Source organism: Dasypus novemcinctus, unplaced genomic scaffold (genome assembly GCF_030445035.2).
Source record: "Dasypus novemcinctus isolate mDasNov1 unplaced genomic scaffold, mDasNov1.1.hap2 scaffold_124, whole genome shotgun sequence".
Classification (NCBI taxonomy): domain Eukaryota; kingdom Metazoa; phylum Chordata; class Mammalia; order Cingulata; family Dasypodidae; genus Dasypus; species Dasypus novemcinctus.
The window spans coordinates 78504-98113 of NW_026688150.1; the positions used below are offsets into that span (position 1 = coordinate 78504).

Sequence of the window (19610 nt, forward strand, 5' to 3'; positions counted from 1 at the left end):
CACACACACAGAGAGCTGACACAACGAGATGACGCAACAAAAAAAGAAACACAGATTCCCGGTGCCTCTAATAAGGATAGAAGTGGTCACAGAAGAACACACAGCAAATGGACACAGAGAGCAGACAACTGGGGGAGAGGGGAGAGAAATAAATAAAAAATAAATCTTAAAAAAAAATAAAAAGAACATTTCCTTTTAAAAAAAAGTCACTTTACCCTAACCCAACTATTAATAATATTTTGACAATGCTCTTTAATCATTAGTTAAAAAGGTTTAGAGGGAAGAGGAGATGTGATGTGGGGGCATTTTCGGGACTTGGAGTTGTCCTGAATGATATTGCAGGGACAGAAGCTGTACATTGCATGTCCTCCCATGGCCCACGGAATGGACTGGGGGAGAGTGTGAACTACAATGTAAACTCTTATCCATGCGGTGCAGCAGTGCCCCAAAATGCATTCACCAAATGCAGTGAATGTGCCACGATGATGAAAGAGGTTGCTGATGGGGGAGGAGTGGGGTGAGGGGGGTAGGGGGTATATGGGAACCTCATATTTTTTTAATGTAATATTTTTAAAATAAATAAAGAGATCATAGGAATAAGATAATAAACCTAACCTGCCACTTTTCCGTGGAATATCATTTTTATTTGAAATAAAAGAACAAATACAGTTAAAAAAAATGGTTTAACAACAAGGCAAGGTATGGGGGTAGGGTGAGTTATGAGAATCCTGCCCGATGCTACGTGCGTTTCTTTTGTAAGTTCACAACCATGACTATATACTTACTGTTCATGTTCGCTCATGTATGAGTGATATGCTTCCATAAGTTATTTTTTAAAACCAGAAAAATATGTCACTTTATGCTCACGGCTGAGATTTTCGGCGCCACCTTAGATTTCGCCCGAGACGAGTGCCTCGCTCTCCTCACCCCAGGGCCCCGCCTGCCTCCAAATCCTCGGAAACTCGGGCGGGGAGGCTCCTCTGCCGGCCCCATCCTCTCCCTCCCGCGGCCCCCCACTCCCCGAGGCCCCCCCTTACCCTGGGCCCTGCCCGGATCCCCCGGGGCGGGAGCAGGGCCCCAGGAGAGGCTCCCCCGGGGACTCCCAGGCCCGCCCCGGGGCCCTGGCCGCGCTGAATCCTCGGCCCGGTGGGTGCCCCGGGAATTCCCTGCGCCGGTTTCGGGGTGGGAGGTCCAGGCTGGCTCAGCCCCAGCCGCCCCGCCCCGAGCCCAGCGCTGGGGATAAAGGCGGGCACCCACCTGCGGGCACTGGGCGCAGCACCCGGGAGAGGAGGACCCCAGGGGAGCCCAGAGGCGGGGTGCTGGGGCGACGCGGGGCCCCGAGCGCCCCTCGGCCGGCCTCTGTGGGTCTGGGGACAGGGCCTGAAACGGAGGGGTCCCTCCAGCCCCGAGGACTCAGCACCGGGTCCCTGCTCCCCAGCCTGGCCCACGCCCGCAGGGTGGGCCCAGAGAAGCAGGAGGCGCTCCCCGCCCGGGGCCTCGCCCCGCCGCCCGCCAGCGCGGCTGGTCCTGCCAGTCGGGGCAGGGCCCTGAGTCCCCTGCGCTGGCCGTCACCGTGGAGCCGCGCAGGGGTGGCCCCGGCTGGCCTCAGCCTGCCCCGCCTGGGAATGGGCTGCTGGCGTCGGGGCCACCTGGGCTCCCGGCCGGGGGACCGCTGCGGTCAGCCTGGGAGGGACAGGACAGGGGGGCGGGCAGCTGACCTCCAGCCGGGGCGCTCTGTGCGCCCTGCCCCCCCGCAGGCCCGCAAGGCGCAGGGTGCCCTCGGCCGCTGGACTTTGACCGCAGGCGACCGGCGCCGCTGCCCAGTGTCCTGCCCGCAGCAGCCCCCGCCGCACGCCGGGACCGCACGATGGTGGCCCAGCGTGTCCCTTGGATCCTGCTCGGGTTCCTGCTGTGGCCAGGGACAGGTGAGGCCAGCGGGCGGGGGCCTGGGGACTCTGGGGTCGGCCGAAACAGACCGCTGCCCACTCTGGGCCCTGCCCCGGGGCAGGAGACCCCGGGGGGAGCCCCCATCCCTGGGCCCGGCTCTCAAGGAACCTCCAGTCCGAGACTCAGGGCTGCGGCCGGGGGCAGCGGAGCTGGGAGGACTTCCTGGAGGAGGAGGGCACGGAAGAAGGAGAGTTTTGCCTGGTGGAGAAGCAGCAAAGGGAGTCTGAGGCAGGGAGAAGAAATGCATGGAAGAATCGCAGGGAGGGGTGTAGGCAGGGACTCGGAGGCTCTAGGCAGTGACCTGCGGGGTTAGAAGGCCTCCTCCTGGCTGTGTGACCTTGGCAGGTAACTGAACCTCTCTGTTGTGAAGATGGAATCAGCTACGTAAATCGCCTAGCACCGGGGCTGGCGCTGGTTTAGGAAACATGAGCCATGAGTCAACAAGGCGCCCCTGCCCGCCAGCTCCCCAGGTTCAGCCGCCCACGTCCCCCCAGCGAGGGGAGGGCCCGGCCCGCTCCTCCCCCTGGCTGTCCTTTGGGACACCTCTCCCTCTCGGACCCCCCAAATCCAGCCCGTCACCAAGCGACCCGCCTGTCCCAGCGGAGCTGGGCGCCCGCCCCCGCCTGGCTTCGGCCGCCCTCCACACCGCCCCTCCTCTCTCCTCCGCCCACCCCCCGAGTCCACCCTGCTCGTGGCAGAAGGAGCAGCGCCAGCGCGGGCCGGCCCTCTCCTGCTCGCGCCCTGCGTGGCCTCCCCGGGGTCCCCGCGTGGCCCGGCTCCCTCGCCAGGGCCCGGTGGGGCGTGAAGGCCGGGCTCTGCGGGCCTCAGTTTCCTCATCTGCACGGGGAGGGCGTCTGGGGTCACCAGTGTCGGGTGCTAGGGACGGGGGGCTGGGGCATGGAGAGGGGCTGAATTGGGGGGCTGGGCATGGAGAGGGTGTGAATTTCGGGGGCTGGGACATGAAGAGGGTGTGGAATTGGGGGGCTGGGGCACTGAGAGGGTGTGGAATTGGGGGGCTGGGGCACTGAGAGGGTGTGGAATTGGGGGGCTGGGACATTGAGAGGGTGTGGAATTGGGGGGCTGGGTGAATTGAGAGGGTGTGGAATTGGGGGGCTGGGCATGGAGAGGGTGTGGAATTGGGGGGCTGGGTGAATTGAGAAGGTGTGAAATTGGGGGACTGGGGGCATGGAGAGGGTGTGGAATTAGGGGGCTGGGGCATGGAGAGGGTGTGGAATTGGGGGGCTGGGGCATGGAGAGGGTGTGGAATTGCGGGGCTGGGGCATGGAGAGGGTGTGGAATTGGGGGGCTGGAGCATGGAGAGGGTGTGGAATTGCGGGGCTGGGGCATGGAGAGGGTGTGGAATTGGGGGGCTGGGGCATGGAGAGGGTGTGGAATTGGGGGGCTGGGGCCCTGAGAGGGTGTGGAATTGCGGGGCTGGGGCATGGAGAGGGTGTGGAATTGGGGGGCTGGGGCATTGAGAGGGTGTGGAATTGGGGCCTGGCCCTGGGAGGGCATGGAATGGGAGGGCAGAGCTGGGGAAATGAGGTTTGGGAGGGGGGGTCTTGGAGGAGGGGGGCGGGTCTCCGGGCTGACACCCCCCCCTCCCGCAGCCTCCCTGCCTCTGCTGATGGACTCCCTCATCCAGGCCCTGGCTGAGCTGGAGCAGCGGGCGCCGGCGACCCAGGCCGGCCTCGCTTCCCCCGCGTGGCCGCTGCCAGCCCTGGACGCGGCGCCCCACGACCCCCTCCGCGCCTTCCTGCTGGGGGGGCAGAGCCCCAAGGCCCCCGAGCCGGACCCCCAGCCCCTGAGCCCGGAGCTGCGGGCCCTGGCCGCGGAGGTGGCCCAGCACGACGTGCGGGCCGGGCGGGAATACGGGGTGGTGCTGGCCCCCGACGGCTCGACCGTGGCCGTGGAGCCCCTGCTGGCCGGGCTGGAGGCGGGGCTGCGGGGGCGCCCCGTGGTCGCCCTGCCCTGGGAGAGCACGGCCCCCCCTGCGGACGCCGGAGCCGCCCCCCCCGACGCAGAGGCCGAAGCCACGGCCCCGGGCAGCGTGGACAGCCTCCTGGCGGTCGCCCTGGCCAGAGGCCTGGGCCTGGCCTTCCTGCAGAGCCCCCGGGCCCCGCCGGGCCTGGGCAGCGAGGGCTGCTGGGACCAGCTCTCGGCGCCCCGGAACTTCACCCTGCTGGACGCCGAGGCGGCCCTCACCACGGCCTTCCTCAACGGCGCGCTGGACGGGGTCCTGCTGGGGGACCACGTGGGCCGCGGCCCCGAGCCCCGGCCGCCCGTCAGCCGCCTGCTGAGCCAGTACTACGGGGCCGGCGTGGCCGGGGCGCCGGGCCTGCGCAGCAACTTCCGACGGCAGAGAGGGGCCGCCCTGACCTCGGCCCCCGCCCTGGCCCGGCAAGTGTGGGCCACCCTCGCGCTGCTGCAGAGGCTGGAGCCGGCGCACCCGCAGCTGCGGGGCGCCAGCCAGGAGCGGCTGGCCCAGGTGGCCGGCCAGGCCGCCGAGGAGTTCACCGAGGCCTTCCTGGGTGAGCAGGACCCCCGCTCAGGACCCCGCCACTCCCAGATAGCCCAGCTGCAAGGGCTTAGGGGCATCGGGGAGCTGGGCGCCGGAGTTGGGTTTTGAAGGATGAATAGGAGTTCTTCCCAGGCACACACAAACACAAAAGTGAGGAAGAGGGCGTTCCAGGGATGGGCTCAGCACAGGCAGAGTGGAAGCACGGTGGCGAAGAGCCAGCTTGGGACCTGGGTTCTCGTGGAAGTTCAGTCAGTTACTCCCTGTGGCACTTAGAGTTGCTTCACTGCTCTGACCCTCAGCTACTTCAGTGAAATAGGGGTAAATTGTCAGTACCTCTGGATTTGTTGAACGTCTTAATAAGATGAAGTAGGGAAAGCAGGGCGTGCAAATGGGGTTCACTAAATGGGGGCTAGGGCCAGGCCCGGGGCTCAGGGCAGGGCTGGGAGCACGGGGCCCTGGTTTGTACAGGGCCTTGAAGGCCGAGCGAAAATGCCTGGATTTTATCCTGAAAGTGCTGGGAGTCAGGGGCACGTCTATCCCGGGGGGGCCAGGGTGGGGTGAGAGGGGCTGGAGAGCGCGCGGCCACCCCGGCCCTGCACCCCGCTTCCCCGCAGGCTGCCCGGCCATCCACCCGCGCTGTCGCTGGGGGGCGAGGCCGTACCGGGGCCGGCCGACCCCGCTGCGGCTGCCGCTCGGCTTCCTGTTCGTGCATCACACGTACGTGCCCGCGCCGCCCTGCAGGGAGTTCGCGCGCTGCGCCGCCGACATGCGGGCCATGCAGCGCTACCACCAGGACACGCAGGGCTGGGACGACCTCGGCTACAGGCGAGCGGCGGGCGGCCGGGGCGGGGCCTGGGGGGGCGGGGCCTGGGGCGGGGCGGGGCCTGGATGAGGGGCGGGGCCTGGGGCGGGGCGGGGCCTGGGCAGGGGGCGGGGCCGGGCGGGACGGGGTGGGGCCTGGATGAGGGGCGGGACTTGGGCGGGGCAGGCCGGGCGGATGGGGCGGGGCCTGGGGAGGGGCGGGGCCGGGCGGGATGGGGCGGGGCCTGGGCGAGGGGAGCGGCCTGGGGAGGGGCGGGGCCATGTGGGGCGGGGCCTGGAGCGGGGCAGGGCTCTGTGTGGGGCGGGTTCTGAGTGGGGCCTGGACGAAGGGCGGGGCCTGGGGAGTCTGGGGGGGATGGGCGGGGTCTCAGGGGCAGAGGCCGGGTTGGATGGGGCGGGACCTTGAAGAGGGGCGGGGCTTGGCAGGGGTCTTGGGGCCGGGCGAGGGGTGGGGCAGGCATGGGTCGGGGCCTGGACGAGGGGCGGGGCCTCGGGGGGCCGGGCCGGTGTGATGGGGCAGGGCGGGGCCGGGTGGGGATGGGGCGGGGCCTGGGAAGGTTGGGCGAGGGGCGGGGTCTCGGGGGCCCGGGTGGGATGGGGCGGAGCCTGGACCAGGGGCCGTGTCTCAGGGGCGGGGCCGGTGTGACGGGGCTGGGCGGGGCCTTGGGGCGTGATGAGTGGGGCCTGGCCGAGGGGCGGGGTCTCGGGGCGGGACCTGTGTGATGGGGCTGGGCGGGGCCTGGGGCGGGGCTTTACAAAGGACGGGGCCTGGACGAGGGGTGGGCCCTCAGGGGGCGGGGCCTTGTGATGGGGCTGGGCGGGTCCTGGGGTGGGATGGGGCGGGGTCTCTGGGCGGGGCCAGTGTGATGGGGCTGAGCAGGGTCTGGGGCGGGATGGGGCGGGGCCTCGGGGCGGGGCCGGTGTGATGGGGCTGGGCGGGGCGGGACCTCGGGGCGGGGCCTCAGGGCGGGACCGGTGTGATGGGCTGGGCAGGGCCTCGGGGCGGGATGGGCGGGGCCTGGACGAGGGGCGGGGTCTCGGGGGGCGGGACCGGTGCGATGGGGATGGGCGGGGCCTGGGGCGGGATGGGGCGGGGCCTGGACGAGGGGCGGGGTCTCGGGGGGTGGGGCTGGTGTGATGGGGCTGGGCGGGGTCTGGGGCGGGGCCTCGGGGCGGGGCCGGTGTGATGGGGCTGGGCGGGGCGGGACCTCGGGGCGGGGCCTCGGGGCGGGGCCGGTGTGATGGGGCTGGGCGGGGCCTCGGGGCGGGGCCGGTGTGATGGGGCTGGGCGGGGCGGGACCTCGGGGCGGGGCCTCGGGGCGGGGCCGGTGTGATGGGGCTGGGCGGGGCCTGGGGCGGGATGGGGCGGGGCCTGGCCGAGGGGCGGGGCCTGTGGGCCTGCAAGCTTGGGGGAGGGAACTGGGGAGGAGGTGGAGCCCGGGAGAGCGGGGAAGACCCAGGCGGCCTCTGAACCTGAACCTGATTCCAGGGGAGGGTGGGCGGGAAGAGGGCGTGGCCAGCCTTGGGGGCGGAGTCGGGGAGAAAGGGGCTGCTCCTGGGCGGGGCTGGGGGCGGCCCGGCCCCTGCGAGCCAGTTGGGGGGAATTGGGGGCGCGGGGGTCCAGGGGCGGCGCGCCCCGCACGCGGCAGGTGCCGACGGCGCGCTGCCCCCGCAGCTTCGTGGTGGGCTCCGACGGCTACGTGTACGAGGGCCGCGGCTGGCACTGGGTGGGCGCGCACACGCGCGGCCACAACTCGCGCGGCTTCGGCGTGGCCGTGGTGGGCAACTACACGGCGGAGCTGCCCCCCGAGGCGGCGCTGCGCGCCCTGCGCGACGAGCTCCCGCGCTGCGCGCTGCGCGCCCGCCTGCTGCGGCCCGACTACGCGCTGCTCGGCCACCGCCAGCTCGTGCCCACCGCCTGCCCCGGCGACGCGCTCTTCCGGCAGCTGCGCACCTGGCCGCGCTTCGCCGCGGTGAGCCCCCGCGCGCCCTCGGGGGCCCCCGACCCCTGCGCGCGGAGCCCCCCCGGCGGCCCTGGCCCCAGCCGAGGGTCACTCTGCCGGCAACTTGCCCTGGCCCGGCCCAAAACCAGGGCCCGGACTTGACCGCTGCCGGCAGCCCCTCTGCGCGCACGGCCTCGGACTGGGTGACCTTTACCCAAGTCCTTCCGCCCCTGCAATGTCATCCCAGCGCACCCCACCTCGGCCTGCCCCCTGCCGCGTACCCACAGGCGTCTGTCCCCACCACACCAGCGGAGCCCCTGAGAGCCCCTGTGCCTGCCCCACCCCTGTCTGCCGGGAACCCTTTACAGTCCCAGATGCTCGCAGCCCCTGGGCTCTTGCGGGGCCCCGCTGACGACTCTTCTGCCGGGCCCAGGCGGCACAGCTTCAGCCTGAGGCCCTCACCCTGCCCCCGGCACCCAGCCCCTCTCCAAGCACCCCCGGGCCCAGTCTGCACAGCCGCCTGCTACCTGCACGCGGTCACTCTGTCCCACGAAGCTATCGATCTGTCCGTCCCGGCCCTGCAGGCTGGGTCGCCCTCCCGGCTTCACCTTGGGCCCCCATACCATCCACACCCACCCACCCCCAGCCAGGGCCTCCCCCCACCCCCCGCCCGAGCCTCACACGCTCCATTGTCTTTTCAAGAATGTGAAGGCCAGAGACGTCAGGACGGCTTCCCGGAGAGCCAGGAGGGAGCCACCCCCAGTCCCGCCCGCCCCAGACCTCCAATAAAGAGACCACCAAAGGAAGGCTTGGGGGCGCGTGCCATCCCCGGGTTCCCCCAGAAGCAGAGCCTAACCCGAGAATTCCGCTGTGGAACTACTGTGATTAGTAACGGAAGAAATTGTAGCACGGATGTGGAGACAGTGGCCACGGTGCCTGCTGAGGGCAGGGAGAGGGAAGCAGAAATGTGACGTGGGGGCATTTTCAGGACTTGGAGTTGTCCTGGGTGGTACAGCAGGGACAGATGCTGGACAATGTATGTCCTGCCATGGCCCACTGGGTGGACTGGGGGAGAGTGTAAACTACAATGTAACCACGTGGTGCAGCAGTGCTCCAATATATATTCACCAAATGCAACGAATGTGCCACGATGATGAAAGAGGTTGTTGATGTGGGAGGAGTAGAGTGAGGGAGGGTATATGGGGACCTCATATTTTTTGAATGTAACATTTAAGAAATAAATAAATAAAACCAAATAATAATCATCATCATCACAATTGGGAAGAGAACATAAAAAAAAAGAATTCCGGGGCGTGTAGTTGATTAGGAGGTGATTCTGGGAAACAGCAGTTGGTGAAAGAGGGTGTGAGACCTGGAAGACAAGTTCCCACCATGGGCCACGGGAGTTCTGTCTCCCCTGGGGACCTACGGGAGATGGCGTCAAACACACCCCTCAGACTCATCCCACCCTAAGGAGAGGGGCTGGGGAGGGCGCCACCAGCGCCCATCAGTCCCTGGTTGAGGGCCGTTCTCAGGCAGCTGTTAATTGGCTGGCACTTGGGGGCTGCTTGTTACTGGGCAGCTGGGACTCTCGCTGCCAGACCAAGGCAAAAACGCCCTTTCTGGGAGTCGGGTGTGGGGCTAGTGTGCGGCGAAGCAGGACAGAATGGGGGGCCAGAGCAGAACTCTGAGCATGCGCAGTGCGTGGCCTGGATGGGGTAGGGGGCCGTGGGTGCTTCTAAGGTGCCTGGGTGCGGTAGAGAGCAGTGGGTGCTTCTAAGCTGTGGTGGGTCCTTGGAAGGTGCACGCCTGTGCCTGAATGGCGTAGAGGGCAGTGGGTGCTTCTAAGGTGCCTGGGTGGGGTAGAGAGCAGTGGGTGCTTCTAAGCTGTGGTGGGTCCTTGGAAGGTGCACGCCTGTGCCTGAATGGCGTAGAGGGCAGTGGGCGCTTCTAAGGTGCCTGGGTGGGGTAGAGGGCAGTGGGCGCTTCTAAGGTGCCTGGGTGGGGTAGAGAGCAGTGGGTGCTTCTAAGCTGTGGTGGGTCCTTGGAAGGTGCACGCCTGTGCCTGAATGGCGTAGAGGGCAGTGGGCGCTTCTAAGGTGCGTGCCCAAGCCTGGATGGGGTAGGGGGCAGCAGGTGCTTCTAAGGTGTGCACACCTGCTCGCACGCAGCCTGCTCCAGCACAAGGCCATGCCATGGAACGCACAGTGCCCAGCGCAAGATGCAAATGCGGGGCTACTGGCCCCAAAATGAAGAATCTCACGACGGCGACGGCAGAGCCTTAAACCAAGTCTGGACCCTTTTGAGCGAGGCGCCCCCTCCACCCCATGAGGCTGGCCCCGCCCTTTCCCCCACCCCACGTACTCTGATCAATCCCTGCCTTTGCACAAAATGCCCCCTCCACCTGGAACACTTTTCCCGGGGCCGGCTGTTTCTCGGGCTTCAGGTGGCAAATGTCACCTCCTCAGGAAAGCCCTCCCTGATTTTCCCAGCCCAAAAAATGCATCACTTCTGTCCCAACCGCTACACCAGCAGTTTCCTTCCAAGTACTCCTCTCCAGTTGGGTTTACATTCAGGAAACCCATTCTTGCCGGATGGGGAGGTACCCGGCACAGATCAGGCTCAGAAAGGATTTGTGGAATAAACCGAGGATCGCCTTGTGACCCTTTCGAAACTGATTTTGTCTCCTGCTGCATAAATAAGGAAACCGAGGCTCAGGGAGAGGAAGTGACATGCGTCGGGTCAGAGCAAGAAAGCGGCCAGCTGGCACTCGAGCCCACACCTGCCCGGCCGCGGGGCCAGAATTCTGCTTGCCCTTACGCTGACTCATTTACTTCTCAGAACGGCGTTTGCCCCCTTCTTTCTTCAAGTAAACAGCCCTCGAGGTATAACGGAGACATAGAAGAGTGCGCAAGTAGACAGCTCACTGAACTTCCACAACAAAACACACCCATGTAACCTGCCCCCAGCTCAGGAAATAGAACAATTTAAATTTGTGTATTTCACCTCGATGGGGGGGCGGGGGGAGAAATAGAATGTAACCAGTTCCCAAAGATGCCCCCTCCTGCTTCCTCCCTAATCGCTAGCCCCTCCTGACCTCTCATCTGTAGTTTTGTCTGCTTTTGTTTTTGTTTATTTTCTTTTTAAAGAAGCTTTAGATTACATAAGTGTTACATAAAAATATATAGGGGATTTCCATATGCCCCACTCCCTCCCCCTCCCACACTTTCCCATAGCAACATTCTTCATTAGTGTGGCACATTTGTAACAGTTGGTGAACACATAGCGAAGCATTGCCACTACCCAGGGTCGGCAGTTTACATTACGGTTCACACACTGTCCTGCACAGTTTTGTAGATTATGATAAAATAAACAATGGCCTGTATCCATCACTGCAGTGTCAGGCAGGACAACTCCAGTGTCCTGAAAATGCCCCCATAGTATACCTCTTCTTCCCTCTCCCGTCCCGCAGAACCTGTGGTGACCCCTGCCTTTACATCAAGGATAAGGGTTCTTAGTGCGAGAATAATAGTAAGTCCACAGTAGAATAAGAGGTCTACTTTAGTCCATGGTTCATGCCCCAGTCTTGAGGGTTTGGGGATGGTGATGCCCACTCTGCCTCTAATTGAGAGGGGCCTTGGATCCCATGGGGCAGATGGGTGGAACTCTCTTGCTTGCAGCTGCAGACTCTCTGTTCCTTGGGATGGGCATTGTCCGTTATCATCTCCTCGTTAGTTGTCCTGGATGAATCTGATGAACTGGAGAGTAGATGTTGCAACTTTGCTGAAAGTCAGGGCACAACTGATACATGGACGGACCAAAGATTTAAGTCTCTGCGACATGTATTTATCAAGTATAGTGCTAATTATGAGTTCAAATAAAAGGGGCAGAAGAGCCGTGTGTAGAGAGCTTATAAAGGAGTCCAACTCTGTTATACTGGGGAGCATAAATTCCAAAGTAAGGCCCACTCACAGGATGCCACATTCCTGAGCTGTCTGCCCTGCTTATAGTTTCTAGATGTCTCTAGAGCCCTCAGGAGCCCCACTATTTGAGGCACCGTTTACTATGGCAGTCAATGAGATACTGCTGAAACTTGCCTAAGTGTAACCTCTGGAACGACCTCCCAACTCACTTTGAAGTCTCTTAGCCATAAGAACGCATTTGTATTTACCATTTCCCCTTTTGGTCAAGTCTTTCTCCAGATGCACTGCTAGTTGGCACTTGATAATAATCTATCAGTGCCAGGGAAGGTCATTCCCGGTAGTCATGTCCCACGACCGGGAGAAGGGAGTGCATTTATATGCTGAGTTTGGCTTAGAGAGAGGCCACAGTTGAGCAACAAGGAGGCTCTCAGGAGGTAATGCTTTTGAACTTTATATGAATGGAACCACACAGTTTGTAGTTTTCATTGTCTGGCCTTCTCCGCCCGCCCCCCCCCCCCCCAGCATTGTGTTTGTGATTCATCCAAGTTCAATCATTCAGTAGCTCCGTTCCTTTTCATTGCTATATAGTATTCTACTACCATGGAAAGACCACAGTGTTTCCATTCCACTGCTCATAGATACTTGGGTTGTTTCCAGGTTGGAGCCATTACACGGGTGCTAGAAGGCATTTCTGTTGGGTGTATACCCAGCAATGGAATTGCTGGACCCTGTGAGAGGTGCATGTGCAATTTTAGTAGATCATGCCTACCAGTCTTCTGATGTGGTAAAGCAGTCCACACGCCACCCGGCTGTAAATGAAAGTTTCAGCATCTATATCCTCACCAGCTTTCAGTCAGCACGTGCTCGCTTTACAGAGGAGGAAACTGAGGCTCGGCAGGGACGTGTGCTGGTCAGGGAGGGGTTCTGGGTGCTTCTGGCCAGCAGCGTGCTCTGCCACGTCCTCTCTCCTCCACATCCTGCACCCACTATGCCCTCCCAACTGGCTGTGGGGTGGGTCAGACGGGGTCACGTGGATTGGGGTTCAGTCAGAGGAAGCGAGGCAGGGTGCAGACGCTGCTGATTCCGGGGCTGGCCAGGAAATCCAGGTAAGGGAGAATTTGCGGGGAGGGGATTCACGCGTCCCCCGAGGGGTGCCCCAGGAGGCAGAGCTGAGCGGGGAGGGGGCCGAGATGAGGGCGGCACATGGGCAGACTCCAGGTAGAACTGCCGCCCTCTCGTTCCCCAGGAGAGCCCTCGTCATGGACCCACCGTTGCCGAGCCAGACCTCCCAGCCCCAGCCCGCAGCCCCCTCCTCGCTGAACTCCTACCGCTGGCACATAGGGGGTGGCGGAGAGAAGGGGGCTGGCGGGTTCCGCTGGAGCCGCTTTGCGGGCTGGGGAAGGGCCATGAGCCACCCGGAATGCACGGGCAGCAGCCAGCAGGCTCCACGCTCGCTGTTCCGGCGGGTCCTCTCTGCCCCCGCCAAGGAGCCGCGGACCAACCGCCTCCGGCTCTCCAGAAGCCTCTGGGGGAGACAGAAGAGTCCACTGCTGGAGCCGGAGCCGGAGCCGGAGCGGGAGGCCCCAGGTACGCGGCTGGCCCGCCCCAAGCTCGGGCTGGGAGGCCGGATGCTCAGGTCTTGTCTGCCTCCGGAGCATCAGCCTACAGGCACAGGAAGTTGTGGGGAGTGTGAAAGCTTGACAGGAAGTGGCTGGGGCCCGGCTGCCCTCTTCCCTCTTTCCCCTGAAGCCGGGCCTGGGGGAGCAAAGGGGGGAGGGGGCTCTGGGGAATGGCCAGGAGGCTGTGAGCTGAGGTCCCGGGCAGGGGAAGGGACAGGGAGTAAGACCGACCACAGACCTGTCGAGATGACAAATGGCACTCGGCCCCGACGCGTCTATCCGATGACTCGTCTATCCTGCCCGGATTCCCATCACAGCTGCTTCCTGCCCTCCTTGAGCCTCAGTTTACCCATCAGTTAAATGGGATTAATGATCTCCACCTGGAGGGGTGTGTTGTTTCATTCATTCGTGGGCATTCCTTCACTCCTGCAGAAGTTTGTTGAGCATCTCCTGTGAGCCAGGCCCTGATTTGAGTGTGTACTAGAAAGAGGAAGCGTCCTGCACGGTGTAGACAGGGTGTCAGAGAATAGACAAGACAATGACAAAAAGTGCTTAGTGTCACCCAGAGAGATTGAAGAGGGTGTTGGCATATCATTTGGCTTAGCACTCATGAATGTAGCACAAGCCCTGGGCCAGCATTTTTTAAGTCATCAGTTAACAAGTAGGATTTAGCATTTTACTGCCCCTTGGTAGTAAAACAAGAGGCAAGACAGCCCTTTAATTTAATCTTCACCGTTCAAATTTCCATTTGCCTCCTCCAGGCTACCAGGTAGCGCCCTCTGTAGGACCCAGAGAGAGAGAGCGCACGCTCTAGCAAGCAGGACCACCTGCAGAGTAGACCTGCTCCTCACCTGTTCCCACACCTTCCATGGCTCCCCATTGCCCCCCAGGATTAAAACCCCAGCTCCTCCAGCTGACTTCCCCAGCATCCTCCTCCCCCGGACCCTCCCCTCCAGCTTCTGAGCCCCTCCTTGCCCGCCCTTTTATTTTCCTGGCCACCTCCCAACCTTTGTTCAAACTGTTCCTGCCACCTTCCCATCCACCTCCGCTTGTCAGAATCCAGCCTGCTGCTCAAGACGCGGCACAACCTCATGCCCTGCGGGAGTCCTCCCCTGACCCCTCGTGCCATCATCTCACCCTCCCTGGACTTTTCTGCTCCTTTCTCATGACTTTGAACACTTCCTGCCTTAGATTAGTTATTTATGCAAGGGACCCAGGCGGCTTTTATGTTTTCACCTCTCGGACCTACCCACTGTCCTGGTTAAGAGAGAGACGCTTGCCTCTGAAGCCGGGATCAACCACGTACGAGCTGTGTGACTCTGGGCAAGTCGCTCAACCTCTCTGGGCCTCGGTAAATGAGGGTTAGAACGGCCCTTCCTTTGGAGAGCTGGTGGAGGATTTGCTGAGAGAAAGCAAGTGGGCACAGAGTAGGTGGGCAGTGTCCATTACCTGTGGTTGGTGGGTCAAGACCCAAGAGGGTGGTGTGAGGGACAGGAAGGGGCTCCCGGTTTGCCCAGTGCCTCCTCCTCCTCTGCCCAGCCCCGGAGCCGGAACCAGAGCCCCCCGCCCCGCAGATCCCCGAAGCCCCCGCACCTGATGTTCCCGTCTGGGACATCGGAGGCTTCACCTTGCTGGATGGGAGGCTGGTGCTGCTCGGAGGTGATGAGGAGGTGAGGCGGGGCCCGTGGCCAGGAAAGAGGAGGAGGAAGGGGACAGTGGCGGGTGGAGGGAGGCTAATGGAAAGCTGTCTGTCCCTCCCTCTGTCTGCCCGCCTGCGGCCCTGCGGGGAGCAGGGTCCTCGCCGGCCCCGGGTAGGGAGCGCCAGCTCCGAGGGCAGTATCCAGGTAGCTGTGGGGAACCTGAGGGACCCAGGTGAGCTGCAGGGGTGGGGAGGGCTGGGGACCTGGGGAGTGCCTGGAGAGGGGCAGAGGCTAAGATGATGTCAATCCCCACCCCCCACCCCCGCCCCTGACCCCCTGCAGACCGGACCCCTGGAAGGACCGAAGCAGAGGTGGCTGGCCCCAACCAGGTCCACAACGTTCGGGTGAGGCAGCCGGGGATGGTGGAGCAGACAGGAGAGACAGTTGAGAGCTGAGAGGGCACCCTGTGACCTTGGGCAGGTCACGTGGCTAATGAGAGCCCCCCCTCCCCGCCTTAGGGTCCTTTATGAGAAGGCAGTGGAGAATGTGAGGAAACATCTAGGAGGCTCTTCAGAAATGGGAGCTGTGGGTTGCTCTTATTCCTGCTAATGCAGCCCGAGCTTGTGGTCCTCCCAGACCAGCAGATCCTACCGAGACCCCTGAGGGAAGGAGGGAGCCCAGGGTTCTGCCCAGCTGACATGCCCCTCTCCACAGGGGCTGCTCAAGAGGCTGAAGGAGAAGAAAAAGGCCAGATCAGATGCCCCACGGGATGGGTAAGCGTCTAGGGTGCTTCCCTACCCCAAAAACCCCCTGCTGAGAGCCCGCCGAGGGGCGGGGCAGAGCCTGACCCGAGGGCTCTGAAACAGGAGCGAAAGCCAAGTCCCCACGCTGGGACGCTCAGGGAGGACTTCCCTGGAGAAGTGACCGTCGAGCTGAGATTTGAAGGATGAGTGGAAGTTAACCAAGGCGGACAAGAGGGGCGGGAAAAGCGTTCTGGGTAGAGCGGACAAGCCAGTGCAAAGGCCCAGGGGTTCAAGCGACAGAGGAAAGACCAGTGTGTGCCTGGAGCTCAAAAAGCCAGGAATCTGAGCGTGAGGCGATGAGGCCAAGAGGCGACTAGGGCTAAACTCCGGAGCTTTAAGGCGGTCTCCGCCAGGACTCATATCCTGAGAATCTGGAGGACTGGAGGCAGGGGAGGGGCAGCATCTGCCCTCTCTTCACCCTTCCGGCTTGGGGGGGGGGGGGAAGGGGACAATGACCTTACTTGCCCCCTCCCCAGCCCCCCCAGTGCTCTGGGCTCGCGGGAATCGCTGGCCACACTCTCCGAGCTGGACCTGGGCGCCGAGCGGGACGTGCGGGTCTGGCCGCTGCACCCCAGCCTGCTCGGGGAGCCTCACTGCTTCCAGGTCAGCGCGGGCGACCCCCCTGCACACCTGGCCCCACCCCCGACCCTGTGGCTCTCGACCCCGGGCGTAATCCTGCCCCCACCCCGGGGGGTTCCCCCGCCCCAACAGGTGACGTGGGCCGGCGGGAGCCGCTGCTTCTCCTGCCGCTCGGCCGCGGAGAGAGACCGCTGGATCGAGGACCTTCGCCGCCACTTCCAGCCCTGCCAGGTGAGGGTCGCGCACGAGCCAACCCGGGCGGGGGGTGCCCCTTCCGCGTTCTGCCTACCCCGCCTGCGCCCTAGCCACGCCCCTGAGACCAGCCTGCCCCGCCCACTTCTTTTGCCACCCCCTCCGCGGACCAACCTCCCAGCCCCCTCCGGTTCACCCCCAGCCCCATTCACCCAAAGACCACCGCCCGGGCAGTCCCCGTGCCCCAGCTCTCAGGGAGGCCCCAGAAAAGCTGGAGGGCTATCGGCTTGGCCCCCTGGGGACCCCCGTGGCCCCACCCTCTTCCCCCGGAGGCCCGGCGACCTCGCCGAGGCCAGGGCGCACGGGGTTCCGGGCTGCGCCGATGGCACCCCCAACGCCCTGCCCCCATGCCGTCCCCAGGACAACGCCGAGCGCGAGGAGACGTGGCTGAGCGTGTGGGTGCACGAGGCCAAGGGGCTGCCCCGGGCGGCGGCGGCGGCGCCGGGCGTGCGCGCCGAGCTGTGGCTGGACGGCGCGCTCCTGGCGCGCACGGCGCCGCGGGCCGGCCCGGGCCAGCTCTTCTGGGCCGAGCGCTTCCACTTCGAGGCGCTGCCGCCCGCCCGGCGCCTGTCGCTGCGGCTGCGGGGCGCGGGGGCCGCGGCGCTGGGCCGCGTGGCGCTGGCGCTGGAGGAGCTGGGCGCGCCCCGCGGGCCCGCCGCCGGCCTGGAGCGCTGGTTCCCGCTGCGCGGGGCGCCGGCGGGCGCGGCGCTGCGGGCGCGGGCGCGGGCGCGGCGCCTGCGGGTGCTGCCGTCCGAGCGCTACAAGGAGCTGGCCGAGTTCCTCACCTTCCACTACGCGCGCCTCTGCGGCGCGCTCGAGCCCGCGCTGCCCGCGCAGGCCAAGGAGGAGCTGGCGGCCGCCATGGTGCGCGTGCTGCGGGCCACGGGCCGCGCGCAGGTGAGGCGCGGCGACGGCGCGCGCGGGGGGGCCGGGGCCCGGGGGCTCCGAGTGTGGGGGCGGGGCCGCTGCGAGGGGCGGGGCCTGAGCGGCACCTCCAGGGGCGGGGCAGGTGCGAGGGGCGGGGCCTGAGCGGCACCTCCAGGGGCGGGGCAGGTGCGAGAGGCGGGGCCCGAGCAGCACCTCCAGGGGCAGGGCAGGTGTGAGGGGCGGGGCCTGAGCGGCACCTCCAGGGGCGGGGCAGGTGCGAGACGCGGGGCCCGAGCAGCACCTCCAGGGGCGGGGCAGGTGCGAGAGGCGGGGCCCGAGCAGCACCTCCAGGGGCAGGGCAGGTGTGAGGGGCGGGGCCTGAGCGGCACCTCCAGGGCGGGGCAGGTGTGAGGGGCGGGGCCCGAGCAGCACCTCCAGGGGCGGGGCAGGTGCGAGAGGCGGGGCCCGAGCAGCACCTCCAGGGGCAGGGCAGGTGCGAGAGGCGGGACCTGAGCGGCACCTCCAGGGCGGGGCAGGTGCGAGAGGCGGGACCTGAGCGGCACCTCCAGGGGCGGGGCAGGTGTGAGGGGCGGGGCCTGAGCGGCACCTCCAGGGGCAGGGCAGCTGCGGGAGGCGGGACCTGAGCGGCACCTCCAGGGCAGGTCAGGTGCGAGGGGCGGGGCCTGAGCAGTACCTCCAGGGCGGGGCAGGTGCGAGAGGTGGGGCCTGAGCAGCACCTCCAGGGGCGGGGCAGCTGCGGGAGGCGGGACCTGAGCGGCACCTCCAGGGGCGGGGCAGCTGCGGGAGGCGGGACCTGAGCGGCACCTCCAGGGGCAGGGCAGGTGCGAGAGGCGGGGCCCGAGCAGCACCTCCAGGGGCAGGGCAGGTGTGAGGGGCGGGGCCTGAGCAGCACCTCCAGGGCAGGTCAGGTGCGAGGGGCAGGCCTGAGCAGTACCTCCAGGGCGGGGCAGGTGCGAGGGGCGGGGCCTGAGCAGTACCTCCAGGGGCGGGGCAGCTGCGGGAGGCGGGACCTGAGCGGCACCTCCAGGGGCGGGGCCTGAGCAGCACCTCCAAGGCGGGACAGCTGCAAGGGGTGGGGCAGCTTCGAGGGGCGGGCCTGAGCAGCACCTCCAGGGCAGGTCAGGTGCGAGGGGCGGGGCCTGAGCAGTACCTCCAGGGCGGGGCAGGTGCGAGAGGTGGGGCCTGAGCAGTACCTCCAGGGCGGGGCAGGTGCGAGGGGCGGGGCCTGAGCAGCACCTCCAGGGGCGGGGCCTGAGCAGCACCTCCAAGGCGGGACAGCTGCAAGGGGTGGGGCAGCTGCGAGGGGTGGGCCTGAGCAGCACCTCCAGGGCAGGGCAGCTGCGAGGGGCGGGGCCTGAGCAACACCTCCAGGGGCGGGGCAGCTGCGAGGGGAGGGGCTTGAGGTCACCTCGAGGGGAGGGTCCTGAGCGCCAGCTGTGAAGGGCGGGACCTCAGCAGGACCTTGAGGGGCGGGGGCAGCTGCGAGGGAAGTGACCTAAACATCCCCTCGAGGGGCGGGGCCTGGGCCGAGCCACAGCTCTGAAAGGCTGAAGTGTCAGCTGGGGGGGGGGCTAGGGAGGGGGTTGAGCCCCAGCTAAAAGCCCCAGCAGTGAGGGCCAGTCCTGCAGGAGTCCCAGTTGTCAGGGGAGGGCCGAGGGCCGGAAGTCCCCCTGGTTCAGTCTGCGCCCCGTGCAATGGTGACTGCCATCCTTCCCCGCCCCGCCAGGCCCTAGTAACGGACCTGGGAACGGCGGAGTTGGCGCGCTGTGGGGGCCGCGAGGCGCTGCTCTTCAGGGAAAACACGCTGGCCACCAAGGCCATCGACGAGTACATGAAGCTGGTGGCACAGGATTACCTCCAGGAGACCCTGGGTGAGTTGGGAGACAGGCGTCCCAGACCTGCCCTGGGGGGAGCCCTAGGGGTCCCTGGGTAACCTGGATTCTGGTAGTGGGAGCTGGGATCCTGGGGGGAAGGCACTGGGGACTCCTTGAGGTGACAAGTGGTGGGCTGGGGGAGGCGGGTGTGGGTGGTCATGGGCCCCGGCCCCTGTCTGGCTGTGCTGGGCTGCAGGGCAGGTCGTGCGGTGTCTCTGCGCCTGCACGGAGGACTGCGAGGTGGACCCCAGCAAGTGTCCAGCCGCGGAGCTGCCCCAGCACCAGGCCAGACTGCGAGCGAGCTGTGAGGATGTCTTCCAGAACATTGTCCACTCCTACGAGTGAGAAGCAGGGTCCCCCACCCCACCCTGCCGCTGGGCCAGCCCTGACCCCTGATCGGGGCTGCCTGATAAAATACCCGATGCCCAGTTCAATTTGATGCGATAACAGGGACATGCTAAAAAAACAATTCGTTGTTAGAAATGCAAGTTTCACTGGGAGCCCTGAATTTTTATTTGCTAAATCTGGCATGCCCCCTGGCCCCCGGTTAACCGGCACCTCCATCCTATATGATGTCTGATGCCAGAAGATGCCATACCCCTAGTCCCGTGACTCCTGGCCTGAAGTGACCCCGTACCCTCAAATTCCATGCCAGTTGGTCACAAAGCCTAGAACTCCAGTCCCTTGACCTCTGACCCCAAGTCAACCTGAATCTCTAATCTCACGTCACCTGGGGTGTGGATCCCAGACTTCTGACTCTACATGAGTCTGTAGCCCCAACACATCCCACTACAGACAT

At 65.0% G+C, this 19610-nt stretch overlaps 3 protein-coding genes and 1 long non-coding RNA gene across 6 annotated transcripts in view; 2 read left to right on the top strand and 2 right to left on the bottom strand.

The window, feature by feature from the left end:
* The first annotated feature begins 1774 nt into the window (after positions 1–1774).
* PGLYRP2 (peptidoglycan recognition protein 2) lies at positions 1775–8496 on the top strand. Its single transcript, XM_058292547.2, has 5 exons — positions 1775–1925; positions 3558–4478; positions 5083–5293; positions 6966–7263; positions 7936–8496. The coding sequence occupies exons 1-5, from the start codon at positions 1868–1870 to the stop codon at positions 8020–8022; spliced, it is 1575 nt and encodes a 524-aa protein (XP_058148530.1). The 5' UTR covers positions 1775–1867; the 3' UTR covers positions 8023–8496.
* A 1856-nt stretch (positions 8497–10352) lies between these two features.
* LOC131277526 (uncharacterized) lies at positions 10353–14624 on the bottom strand. Of its 2 annotated transcripts, XR_009184686.2 has the most exons (3): positions 14025–14624; positions 13014–13273; positions 10353–12818 (listed from the first exon to the last, which is right to left on the bottom strand). It is a non-coding gene; the product is annotated as an uncharacterized lncRNA (long non-coding RNA). The 2 variants fall into 2 exon arrangements; XR_009184685.2 differs by lacking the exon at positions 14025–14624 and having other exon boundaries at positions 13014–13996.
* RASAL3 (RAS protein activator like 3) lies at positions 12208–19590 on the top strand. Of its 2 annotated transcripts, XM_058292550.2 has the most exons (11): positions 12208–12262; positions 12403–12743; positions 14315–14445; positions 14569–14647; positions 14758–14819; positions 15130–15188; positions 15695–15821; positions 15930–16028; positions 16410–16946; positions 18664–18808; positions 19008–19590. In XM_058292550.2, exons 2-11 carry the CDS (start codon positions 12416–12418, stop codon positions 19154–19156), a joined length of 1716 nt encoding a protein of 571 aa, XP_058148533.1. In that variant the 5' UTR covers positions 12208–12262; positions 12403–12415; the 3' UTR covers positions 19157–19590. The 2 variants fall into 2 exon arrangements, with proteins under 2 accessions (XP_058148533.1, XP_058148531.1); XM_058292548.2 differs by having other exon boundaries at positions 12227–12743.
* The window catches only part of EPHX3 (epoxide hydrolase 3), a 3127-nt gene continuing 3054 nt past the window's right edge, over positions 19538–19610 (bottom strand). Inside the window, 1 exon segment of the mRNA XM_058292543.2 lies at positions 19538–19600. Coding sequence (XP_058148526.1) covers positions 19538–19600 — 63 coding nt within the window.

Excerpts from the sequence above, each read along its gene's own strand:
- PGLYRP2 (XM_058292547.2), top strand. The coding sequence starts at position 1,868 with ATGGTGGCCCAGCGTGTCCCTTGGATCCTGCTCGGGTTCCTGCTGTGG. Across the intron at positions 4,479-5,082 it reads GTTCACCGAGGCCTTCCTGG|GCTGCCCGGCCATCCACCCG; the intron begins GTGAGCAGGACC and ends GCTTCCCCGCAG. Across the intron at positions 5,294-6,965 it reads TGGGACGACCTCGGCTACAG|CTTCGTGGTGGGCTCCGACG; the intron begins GCGAGCGGCGGG and ends CTGCCCCCGCAG.
- RASAL3 (XM_058292548.2), top strand. The coding sequence starts at position 12,347 with ATGAGGGCGGCACATGGGCAGACTCCAGGTAGAACTGCCGCCCTCTCG. Across the intron at positions 16,029-16,409 it reads GCCACTTCCAGCCCTGCCAG|GACAACGCCGAGCGCGAGGA; the intron begins GTGAGGGTCGCG and ends TGCCGTCCCCAG. Across the intron at positions 16,947-18,663 it reads GGGCCACGGGCCGCGCGCAG|GCCCTAGTAACGGACCTGGG; the intron begins GTGAGGCGCGGC and ends CCGCCCCGCCAG.